A 12,821-nucleotide genomic window follows, 5' to 3' on the forward strand; every position below is an offset into this window, starting at 1 on the left:
CATTATTAATTACAACCCGTTTTTACATCCGTCAAATATCACATCTGATAGTCTGACTGTGTGCTCTGTGAAATTTTTAAGTATTAGCAATGTTTTTTTCTCTCTTTTAGTCTAAAGTTTCAACGTTTGTCTTTAGCTTCATAAGTATTTAATTCAAAGATTCTGTCGCCCGGTTCTTGGACCATGCCCCTTTGTGGGTAAGCGCCATCAGTAAGAGGTCATCATCATCATCATCGTCGTCGTCAGAATCCTTGCCTACATGCTGTCTTTCAGTGAAGAAGAAAAAGAAGACACTCGCAGCTCGAACCATGGCGACACGCTTCAAGCCTGTTACACACGTCATTTTCGACATTGACGGCGTCGTTTTAGGTAAGACAAGTACATCTTTTGCACTTCAGCTTGATTTTATTTTCCTTATCATTATCTGTGTACCGAATAAGATACTGAAGGAAGGGCGGGGTTATTTCATGCTTTTCCAGACGTCGAACGTTCTGTCGCACATTCCACAACGCTTCAGCACATCGGTCAAATGTTATCTGTTTTAGAACTTGCGAATAGTGCTAAGTAATGCACGGTAAAGAAAGAGCATCAGCAGAGAATTTTATTCATGAGGCCACTATAAGAATAACGGGTTCAACACGCTCTCTCTTTACGCCCAGAGCATGCAATGGTGTTAGCCATCCCCGAACGTGCCCACAGGCTTCGGGTACCGAGTGTGCCATATTACAACCTGACAGCTAGACAACCATTTTTACAGGACATTAACTGGTAAAAGATGAGACGCAACAATCGCGAACATCAAGACTGTGCGATCAAATTCTTTTTGCGAACAATGACACCAGAGGCAATCGTGAACCAAATGTAAAAGCATATTCCGTTTGACAAAGTTTTGCCGACATATTAAGCAGGAAAAGCTATCGCTAGCGTGCGGCAAGACTCTTATTATAACAGGATTATGTGTCACACAATGCGTGCGATGAGTCAACGCAGCAAGTAATTGATGCTTTCCTAAATCTCTTCAAACCATCTTTTCCAATTAAAAAAGAATAAGGCAGCTTCGCACTAGTGGTGCCAAGCCTGAAGGAAGTGTGGAACTGGACAGCCTTCTCTGTTTCTCTTTGGTTTTTGTCTTTTTTCCTCCTCTCTTTCTTTCTTTTTCTGTTATTCCGTTCTTTTTCTGTTTTTCTCTTTATTTCTATTTTCTTCGTATTTTTTTTCACTTTCTTTCTCTGTCTTTCAATTTCGCGCTTGCTTCCTCTTTTTTTCTATTGTTATACGTTGTTTTGTTTGCGTTGCGCCAAGCGACGACAACATACGACTGCTAGGGCCCCTAAAGTGCTCCCCACTTGAAAGCCATCCTCAGTCCTCGTACTCTGCGCAAGTAGCCTCTGCTGACAAGCCTGCCCGACGACTCTCACTCGGCACTCCTCGAGAAGGCTAGAACACTTTTGAGATAATTACTGACCTTCACTACCCACTCCTACACCACATCATCGGTCGAAACCAACAACCCAATCATGCGTAATGAATTCCTTTGCCTCTCGAGACTATATCGCCCAGGCGCACACAGCGAAGCCGTTGCAAGTGGAAGCGTACTGTAATGACAGTTATTTCCCGATAACACTGATTTGAGAGAGCTTTTGTTCTTTTGCTGTGAAAGCTACGACTCCTTTCTTGATTCTGAGGCAAAACCAAGCATCGGTCACCAGCTAATCAGCATTAAGATAATACGCATGCATAACTGTCTCATCATACTATACTTATGTTGCCATGCTCGTATATTCGTTACGAGCAAGCATAAGTATTTGAACTTCTCCCATTCCTCACAGTCTGGTGAAATTAGTACCTCAATCATGCCACCATTATAACTTCCTCTCTGTGGAACTGCATTTTTTTATCAGTTTTCGGTCCCGACACTTTACGTTCGAGCACCTCTTCGCCATGAATATTAGAGCGATAGTTATACTCTTTCGGGGACAGACCCACAAAGCAACTTTATGCATGCGTTTGACCTCGAAGCACAGCCAACGTTTGACCTCGAAGCGCTGTGCTTCGAGCACGGGCGTCGTCATAGCACGGGCGTCGTCATAGCAACGGACATGCCCAGTGTCGGTGTGCTCTCTCCCACGCACCCTTCTCCGCCGGTCGGCGAGAGCCGCAACACCGCAACTTTGGTCGCACGACTCTTGCGCCGGCAATGCTGATTCACCGTAGTGGAGTCATTAGTGTTGTTATTTAGTTGCCGCTGTTTCTTTAGTATTCTTAAACGGAAACCCACAAGTGTTTCTGCATATTGCCTTTCTTGAAATTTACCTGCTGCAGCAGTAGAGACCACATTTCTCAACATTGTTTTCTCCACAAGAACGCCCTAACGCCTTTTATTTTCGGTGATAATCTACTGGCTGAAAATGTCACGTAACACGGTTAGGAGCAGTGCGCTAACGTTTAATCAAAACATTTGCCTTATAAGGTAATAATTATTACAGTTGTTACTACTAATATTGCTCCTATTACCATTATAAGCTATAACGTGGTCACTATAACTGTTTTATCTGTAGGTATAAATGTGTTGTGTTTCTGTCTTCAGCGAAAGGTGTGACTTTATGGTCATTAATATTCACCATTCATCTGTACTATTCGTGCTCTTCAGCGTAACATAGAGCAGTTTATTTGCTCTGTAGCGTGTCATCACTTTTCTGTACTGCCTGCCCTGCTGTGTGCGTCTGAAGAATTACGCCTTCGCAAAAGTAATGCCATGTATACCATCCTCCATTGATCAGGTTTGCCAAATCAAGTCTTTCTTATTCCTTATTCAGAGCCGTTCCTTATTCAGAGCCGATGAATTACTAACAATAAGTCAGCGAACTATTTTACCTGCATCCATCTGCATCTCGCAAACCTTTCGTCTAAAAGACGCAGACAAGGTGTACGCGGCCGCAGTGGAAGAAGTGGCCGGACGGTACGGCAAGACCTACACGTGGGAGCTGAAGAAGAGAGTGATGGGAATGCCGGATACTGAAGCAGCGCGCATCATCATTGACGCTCTGGGGCTGCCGATCAGTGAGGACTACTACCTGTACGAATTGGACCGTTTATACAAGCTTACACTATGCTTCTCGCGCGTCATGCCGGGTGAGTTCTCTCTGACAATACATCGGCATTTGTTTTAAGGAATTTACCGAAACCTGCACACTAAAGTTAGGCAGCGTTGTTTGTGGTAATTTTCACTGCCTAATAGTGACGCTTGCCCAGAACGCTAATTTGCAATGTGTCTGGTTGTATTACACCGCCCTTATCTACTCATGAAAACAAATTTCGTACAGAAATACATGCATTTAAATTTCCTTTGTCCTACAGTAGCCAGGCCCATAGACGCAAAGCCACTAGTACTGGATCTGTAGCATCTCCAGAACTCGTAAAAGGGATACCGCGTAGTGCGCTTCTCATGCATGGTGACGCGGAGTTATACGCGCGCAGATGTGGGCTTCTAGCTTTTGAAAGAGCTGTGGGATCACGGACTGTAGACTTGGTCGGGCTTGCACGGGATCGCAAGCTTGTCTGTTTTCAAGGCCTGGATATTCTAGTGTCGGTGTAGTTAAAGACTTGCCATCGGAGATTCGGCGTACGCCAGGTGACCACCGCGAGAAGACGCGCGTCGATGGGCACCTGCAGGAGCGTGAGAAGCCGAAGGAGTTTGTGCTGCGTCGCTTGGGGGATGATGAATTTGAACACCGGGAAGGCTTTCTTGCGCACTCACGCCTTGTTGCAGAAGGTCACGGCGAAAGATAACAGGAAAATGGGCATCTGTGTTTTCAAGAGCTGATGGCATCATACCGGAGATGTCAGGCGGTCCTTGTGCTGTTGTACCACATAGTCGCGAAAATGCACACATGCACAAATATATATATATATATATATATATATATATATATATATATATATATATATATATATATATATATATATATATATATATATATAATATATATATATATATATATAATCTGAATTAATATTTAGGCTAAAGCTTTATCGGATCGCTGAATGCCTAAACAATGTGGGCAGCTCGTAGACATAGGTGGGCATACTCGGCCTGTTTTCCAGTCACTTCTGGGGTACCGCAGGGAAGTGTGTTGGGCCCTTTTTTGTTCCACTTGTACGTCAATGACACTGTTGATGTTCTTCAGCCAAACGTTTCATTCAGACTTTTCGCGGACGATTGTGCGTTATTTAAAGATATCACACGCGCTAGTGACCAAGATGATCTAAATGAAAGCCTCAGTCACACTTTCCATTGCCGCAATCCTTTAATGTACAAAATGTTGATCTTGAATGTGTAAAAAGCTGTTTTTCTACCAATTTCCCGAAAGAAAACACCTCTAAATTACAGTTATATGCTGGGCGTCTCTGCGCTTAAAGAAGTCACTAACTATAAATATTTAGGTGTCGCTATTTGCAACAACCTGTCCTGGAACCTTCATGTGCAAAACATATCTTCCTCTGCCTTTTCTAAACTGTGTTTTCTTAAATACAAACTTAAAGATGTCCCAGACTCTGTTAAACTTCTCGCCTATAACTACTTATTTCGACAGAAGCTCGAGTACGCCTGCATTGCATGGGACCCCTACACACAATGTAACATAAAAAGCTGGAGCAAATTCAAAGACAGGCTATCCGGTTTGTTTATAACAAGTTTTCAACGTCCGACTCACCAACTGAACTAATGCAATCTAATGATATTCCGACACTTGAATCACGTCGAAAGAAATTGCGGCTCGAATTTCATTCACAGTTACTAACAAACTCGCACTTGACCCGGCAGTTTGCCTAAGTCCACTAATGACGAGGCCTACTCGCCTACATCACCCAAATGCTCTAACCCCCTATTTCGCCCAAACGAACCTATTGAAGTACTCATTTTTACAGCGAAAGTTGCTATGAGATCATTTCAGCGGCAGTTCTTGGCGCCGTAGTTGTTCGCCGCCGCCGCCGCCGGTGTCCGTAACCACTATAGCTCGGAATAAGAAAAGAAACGAAATAAGAAAAAATTCCGCGATGGAACGAGGTTCGAACCTGGGCCCTCTGCGTGGGAGCCCAGTAATCAACCTCTGCGCCATGCCGGTGCTTGAATCTGCTTGTCAAAAAGGTCCTATACAGGCTTCATGTCGGGAAAGAACCACAATAGCATATTGCCACGTGCGTTTCTTTATCACTTTTGCTGTATTCGGTTTGCGGCCACAAAGACTGTCAGCAACGCTCAGCGCGAACCGCGCCTCATCGTTCGAGAAGCTTCGCGATCATTGTAGATCGTTTTGTTAAGAGTGCGCGCAAGACGCGCACACTCGAGCTTATTCTAGAATTTGCGCGACAGCCCGCGATAACGCTGGAATATTCGACGACACACGCTTAAATGCCGACGCGCTTCACCGCTTGTCAGTTGACCGACGGTCGAAGCTCTGTTCGCCGCTATCAGTGTATAGCTGCAGTTTGAGTTTCAGTTTCCCGGCTACAAGTTCGTCCAAATAAAGAGTTTCATCTCTGACATGCTGACTGCTGCCTTCGTCGACGTCACGACCACGTGACATTATAGCGTGGCATTATAGCGTGGTAGAAGAGTAAAATAAGCACCAAGCGTCGCACAACGCGAATTCTGTAACCAGGCATCACACAATGCGAATTGTGCAACGAGTAGGCTGTTGAATGCTTCCAACGCATTACAAAGGGCTCCACCATAATTCTTCATCGTCATCAGGCACAGCATCAACAAAGTGCGCATAATGCCTTAAATGCGTTTAGCAGGTACCACGGCTCTCCGTAGAATGACGAAAAATGCCACAGTTCCTGCTGCCCTACTTCTGAAAAGTTACAATGATTTATAGCGTAGTCGGTTCCTCGCAAGTGCACTTGTATTGGTTGCCAAGGAAGCCCATAACTCCATTTCCTCAAGGTCTCAGTAAAGTTCTTCGCCCCCCCCCCCCGTTTCCCTCCCACGTCGACATATGTTATACAGCATGATGGAGAGGGAAATAGCGACCGGGCGTCACCCAATGCAAATTACATACCTGGTGGGCCGTTTAATGCTTCCAACCCATTACAAAGGGCTGAGCCATAATTCTTCATCGTCATCAGTCGTCGCGTCAACAAAGTGCACATAATGCCTTACAGAGGTGTAGCTGGTGCCTCGCTTCTCCGCAGAATGACGAATAATTACTTCGTAGGTGCTTGCCAACTTCACAAAATTGTGATATATGGCGTAGTGGGCACCCTGCTAGTGTACTTGTATTAGTAGCCCCAAGAGAGCTTACAACGGGCTCTAGAAACGCCGCTCTACCAGCTTTCGCTGTGACTGTGCTGCGGTTTCAGCGCAGGCCTGGCGCTTTTCCGCGCACAAAAATGATTGGAACAACTTACTACATCTATAAACGCTACTATATTTTACTATTTTTCTTTTTACACTTGCATTCTTCAAAGTAGTCTCCCTAAAAATGTATTTTTCTTTTGTTGTTTTTGTTGGTTTGTGTGTTTGTGTGCTCAAAATTGTATCGCTGAACTTACAAAATTGTTTTACTTCCGTTGACCTAATGTGTTCTACCCACCCTGCATGGACTTCCTGTCCACAGTATGCAATAAAGAAATAAATGGAATATATATATATATATATATATATATATATATATATATATATATATATATATAGTTGGAGGAGTGGTTGCCGTATAAGTATAAGTATGAGATGTGGCACTTCAAGAACACTTGATTTATTACGTCGACGTTTCGGGTCAGAGCCTGACCTTTCTCAAGACGAAATGTTCGTGCATATTTTCGTGTTTATATGGACATCAAATGAGAGGGGAAGGAGGTGGGCGAGTTGGTGTTGGTTCATGATAACAGAAGCGCATCGTCCTGTGTCCATCTGTTTGTGTGCAGTAATATTGTGCCATTTTGTTTATCAGAGAAAAGTAAAGCAGCGTTCCCCTCTCATATGATGTCCATATAAATACGGACATATGCACGAACATTTCGTCTTGAGAAAAGTCAGGCTCTGACCGAAACGTCGACGTAATAAATGCCGTTTTCTTAAAGTGCCACCTCTCATACTCATATATATATATATATATATATATTATATATATATATAGGAAGGTATTTGAGACACGACGTACGGAGCACAGTTTATTTCGACGTTTCGGCCGTGGGACCGGCCTTCCTAGACGAAGGCCGGTCCCACGGCCGAAACGTCGAAATAAACTGTGCTCCGTACGTCGTGTCTCAAATACCTTCCTACAGTGCCAGGGCCTGCGTGATACTTCCCATAACCCCTATATATATATATATATATATACAGTGCCAAACCAACGAAAGTCGTAGTTTCTTTCTTCATTCCTTATTCTATCGGGGTAGGCGTGATTCTTTTCCCACATATATATATATATATATATATATATATATATATATATATATATATATATATATATATATATATATATATACACGTAGATTATGAAGAGTCTGTCTTCGGTTGCCGTAAAATAATTAGGAAAAAGGTATACGCTCCTAAAAAGCTGTTTATTTGTCGACGTTTCGATCGGAGACCGATCTCTCCGATCGAAACGTCGACAAATAGTTTTTTAGAAGCGTATACCTTTTTCCTACATACATATATATATATATATATATATATATATATATATATATATATATATATATATATATATATATATAGATATAGTAGTCAAGTAGATCCTCCGTGAGAAGTCACAACGTTGTTTATTTCGACGTTTCAGCCAGAGTCTGGCCTTCATCAGGATGAAGGCCAGACTCTGGCTGAAACGTCGAAATAAACAACGTTGTGACTTCTCACGGAGGATCTACTTGACTACTTGCAACGCTACGGCCACTCCACCACCATGCCTGCCTATATATATATATATATATATATATATATATATATATATATATATATATATATATATATATATATATATATATATGGATAACGGAGAACTTCTTCTGGCTACAGTAATAAAAATTGTGAAAGACTTCGTACTACAATATAGGAAACAAATATTTATTTTACCCTGACAGTTTCGGCTGGAGGACCAGCCTTCTTCAAAGGATGTAAGTGAAATCTCTGGTTTCAACTCCGTGCACCCTTCGATAACATTTACACACACGTACTCGCAGGAGAGTGTTCATTTCCTGGATGTCACTGTAACGGTCAATGGCACCAGCATCTCCACCTCCCTATATAAAAAACCAACTGACCGCCAACAATATCTGCATTTCCACAGTAGTCACCCCCGCCACTGCAAAACAGGTGTCCCCTACTCTCAAGCCCACAGATACAGAAGAATTTGCTCTGAAATTACACAATTTGACACCCACGCACAGGAACTGAGAACAGCATTCCTGCGTCAAAAGTACCCCGAAAAAATTATTGTCAATGCAATTGAGCGCGCTCGCTCCCTGGACCGAGGGGTCACAATGGAAGAAAGGGACCGAAATAAAGATAGAATTTTAGGGGCAAATTTAGTTCTCACGTACTCCGCCGCAGCCCCTCGCGTAAACTCTATATTAAGCCGCCACTTCAACAAACTTCAACAGAGTAGTCGACTCTCTACCGTATTTCAAACCCCACCCAAGGTGGTTTACCGAAGAAATAAAAACCTGAGAGACTTCCTGGTCAGGGCGAAAACACACAAATCCGACCACCATCAGGGCTGTAGACCACGCGGGAAACCTCGCTGCAGGGTGTGCAAACACATGGTGACCACAAATACGGCCGAAGCCTCCTATTCGGACTATGAGTATAAAATTAAAGACGACCTTAATTGCGACTCGTGCAGTGTGGTATACAAAATTCGCTGTGAAGTGTGTAAGCAGGAATATGTTGGACAGACAGAAACCGCGTTCCGTTTACGTTTTAACAACCACAGGGCACACGTGAAAGGCCTCCCTAATTTGCCGTTTTCCAAACACATTAATCTGCCTGGTCACTCTTTTGAACACATAAGTGTTACACTTCTACAATCCGGCTTCCAGAACACACGGGAGCGCGAACAGCGGGAGTCATATTTCATAAACAAATTCAAATCACTCTCCCACGGAATCAACGAGAGCCCTGGGCGATTGGCGTGCTTCCGTGACCAATCGTAGCGCCCAGAAAGGGAATTAATTAATTAATATATTTATTTACACACACTTTAGTCCAGACGCACGGGACGCTAAGGAAACGATCGAGCGCGTGAAAACAGACCCAGTCGGCACCACATGTATCAGCCGGCTCCACTCATTTTTTTTTCTCCGAAAAGGAAAGGGGGGGGGGCACATTTAGCTTTGTATCGTGGCCAGTCTTCCCACAGCTGGAGCGGGTCGTATGTGTGTACACGGCCCGGCGCCGCGGGCCAACCGCCGAGCCATCTGAACTTGTACGCCGCGTGTGTGATGTGTAGAAGCGACATTTGTCTTTGCCACTTGCTCACGCCGCTTCTTATCTACCGTACGAAGATAAGACGGGCATAGCCCGCCGCCTCTCCTGCCGCTGTTCTTTCCCTCCCTCGTTTTGTCACTGTTGCTTCCTTCGTGAGTTCTCGCTTCCTTTTTCTCTCTCTCTTTTTTTGAAAGTATTGTCTGGCCCCCAAACTGGGTGGGCGGCCCTTGTGCAGCGGGTTCGGCAATGGCCGTTTCATTTCACTTACATCCTTTGAAGAAGGCTGTCAGAAACTGTCAGGGTAAAATAAATATTTGTTTCCTATATTGTAGTACGAAGTCTTTCACAATATATATATATATATATATATATATATATATATATATATATATATATATATATATATATATATATATATATATATATATATATATATGTGTGTGTGTGTGTGTGTGTGTGTGTGTGTGTGTGTGTGTGTGTGTGTGTGTGTGTGTGTGTCCGCTCTCGGCAAAAGGTGTGCCGGCTGAGTGTTGATGAGCCCCCACCTTTATGTAAAGGATTAGCCAGGGGAAGAATAAAGGGGCTGATATACTCCAGCGTAACGTCGACGCGCGCACACGCGCGTCACGGCGTTGCGTCAGCAAAACAGACAGCAATCTATAGCCCGGCGTCTGCTGACCACCGACGCGGCCGACGGCTCCTGGAGCGCTCGGGCGTCGCTCGGCTCCGAATAGCTCCTGCTGCATTTCGTGCGGGCCGCGCGCGGCCGCACGCCGGACTCGCATGTAAGAGAAACCTGCGTCGCGGCCTGTTTTGTCGGTTCCCGACAAGTGGCGCGGCGCGTTCTTCGCTCTCCTTCGCTGGCACTCCTCGAGCTGCGACCGCGCCGGCGCGTTGGAACCGGCTCGACTGTAGCGGAGACCAATTTGCGCCTGGCTTAGCATCGCCGGCTTGACGTGACGAAACGCAACGTCCTCACGCGCGCGCATCGGGAAATTCGGGAGTGTAAAGGCCTGACCACACGTAGCCCTTGCAGCGCGTCAGCGCGTGGCATGTAGACGCGGCACCGCGCCCTCTCCCTATGGAGGGAGTGGGCGCGTGGCCACACGAAGCCGCGCGCCCCCTCTCCCCATAGAGGGCGCGGCGCCGAGGCTAAAAGCCACGCGCTGACGCGCTGCTAAGTGTGCGTGTGGTCAGACCTTAACAGAGCCTCGAGTGCGGTTGGGAACGTTTAGCGGCTCTAGTAGGACGCTGAGTGCATTCCCTTCCGCATGTCAGGATAACTTCATCCTCGTCGCCGCTACAGGCCTACAATGATAACGAGGCTCTTCCGAGTGCAGAGAGAGAAAGGCAAACATTCTTATATCCTCTCCAACTAGCTTGATGACTTGTACATCAAATTTTCGTTTAGACTTGGTCATAGGTTAACCAGAACGTATTGATGAATGCATGGAAGTATGGATGGCTGTGTGGGTGCGCATGCCAGCGGATGACCTTCATTTACTTGGGGTGCAGCACTTATCACCTAGACGTAGAACAGCGCAATGAGCTAAATACAGGGTATTTCAGCTCACTTGCACCAAGTATGCTTTCTCAGGTTTGTGCACTTTAAAGCTGAAAAAAATTAGACAGCGCCGTTATCTTTGCATAGGTGAAATGATCCAGCGCTGCTTTACTTTTCTCATGGTAAACAGAATCACGCAATATTACTGCACACAAACAAAAAGATGGGCACGGGACGACGCGCTTCTGTTTATCATGAACCAACGCCATTTCGCCCAACGTTTTACTTTACTTCAGGTTTCTGTTTAATGTTTTTCGTTATGTTTACTCTGCTGAAGGTTAATTAAGCAATCTTTGTTAATTACCCAGCTTCGCGGATTGGCAGTTATCTCAGCAAAAATGAAACGTTGCGACATTTCAGAACAAGTGGTAGAACTTTTGTATGGAAGATTTTTTGATAGAGTTATTAATTGAAAGTCTCATAAAGGGATATATGCCAATTACCCAGCTTAGCGGAATGGAACTAAAATATCCTGACGTGGTACATACGGCTTCGAACAATAGTGGACCTATCTGACACGCGTAGCGCGTGTTTTTTTTTTTCAAATACTTGGCACGAAGTAGCTGAAACACCGTGTATATGGACTACACTACCAAACATGCCATTCATTTTAAATCAGGTGCTGAGCGTCTGATACGCCATCTCCGCGCGCACGGCGTTCCGATCGCGGCGACCACCGGCTGCATGCCGCTCTCTTTCGGCCAGAAGATGAGGCACCACCGCGATGTCTTGTCGCTCTTCAACCATGTGCTCATATCGGGCGAGGATTCCGAGGTGAAGCATGGCAGACCACACCCTGACATCTTCCTCATCGCGGCGTCTAAGTTCGATGACCATCCAGCACCCGAAAAGGTATAATACTGCAACAAACTCACCTCTAACGAATAGCGAATATTCGTTTTCTTTCATTGAAAAGGAATAGCATCACCGCTGCTCCATATCCAAGCTGCTGTGGGTCGATGAGAGTGCAGAAGTGTTAAGTGTTTTAGTTGGGCCGAACTGGGAGAGCTAAAACATGTTTCCGCTTTAGTCTCCAATCAGCCTATTTTAAGACAAGCTTGGGGTTGACAAGTCAAAGAGGTTAATAATAATAACAATAATAATAATAATAATCAAATCAAATCAAATCAAACGTTTATTTAATGTGCCCAGGAACAACCGTAAGGTTTTTGTACTGGCGCACGAAAAAAACAAAAAAAACAAAAAAACAAAGGAAACATTCATAATAAAATATCAGGGATAAAAAACGTTTCAAAATTGCACATATACAACTATGCGCAGGCAGAAAAAAAATATCAACAGTGTACAAGGCTATGTAAGTACAGTGCAAAGCTCGGAGCAGAACAACGACTGGGAGCTGTGAAAAACATCGAGCTCCAAAAAGTAAGCATTGTAAAGACGTTGTATCCTGCCAATGGTCGAATGTTCACAGAAGCAGGCGGTTACATGAAAAGGTCTATTCTCTCTGGTCAGCTTACGTGGAATTCGGAAATTAAGACAGTTGAGCAGTACAGGGCAGGATATGATACCATGCACAAGCTTGTAAAGAAATAACAGATCAGCGCGATTTCGTCGGCAGCAAAGTGATGGCAATGATAATAATCCAGCAGCGTTAGAACGAGATCCAGAGTCATTTCTAGCGAAACGATGGTTGTAAATGCTTAGGAATTTTTTCTGGGCTCGCTCAATGGCGTTGCTGCTGGAATTAGGAATGCCATTCCAGATCACAGATTCATACTCTAGTTGAGGAAGACATAGCGCGGAGTACAATTTTCGGAAGGGCACAGGAGAACGGAATTCTCTAGACATTCTGCAAACACAGCCTAG

At 44.5% G+C, this 12,821-nt stretch overlaps 1 protein-coding gene across 1 annotated transcript; it reads left to right on the forward strand.

Annotated features, from left to right (window-relative positions):
- The first annotated feature begins 308 nt into the window (after window positions 1–308).
- Window positions 309–11,852, forward strand: LOC119398568 (pseudouridine-5'-phosphatase). Its single transcript, XM_049417351.1, has 4 exons — window positions 309–369; window positions 2,020–2,144; window positions 2,817–3,132; window positions 11,614–11,852. The coding sequence occupies exons 1-4, from the start codon at window positions 309–311 to the stop codon at window positions 11,850–11,852; spliced, it is 741 nt and encodes a 246-aa protein (XP_049273308.1).
- The last annotated feature ends 969 nt before the right edge of the window (window positions 11,853–12,821 follow it).

This window comes from Rhipicephalus sanguineus, chromosome 7 (assembly GCF_013339695.2).
Source record: "Rhipicephalus sanguineus isolate Rsan-2018 chromosome 7, BIME_Rsan_1.4, whole genome shotgun sequence".
Lineage (NCBI taxonomy): Eukaryota > Metazoa > Arthropoda > Arachnida > Ixodida > Ixodidae > Rhipicephalus > Rhipicephalus sanguineus.

Excerpts from the sequence above, each read along its gene's own strand:
- LOC119398568 (XM_049417351.1), top strand. The coding sequence starts at position 309 with ATGGCGACACGCTTCAAGCCTGTTACACACGTCATTTTCGACATTGAC. Across the intron at positions 2,145-2,816 it reads CCACGCACCCTTCTCCGCCG|AGCCGTTCCTTATTCAGAGC; the intron begins GTCGGCGAGAGC and ends TTCCTTATTCAG. Across the intron at positions 3,133-11,613 it reads CTTCTCGCGCGTCATGCCGG|GTGCTGAGCGTCTGATACGC; the intron begins GTGAGTTCTCTC and ends ATTTTAAATCAG.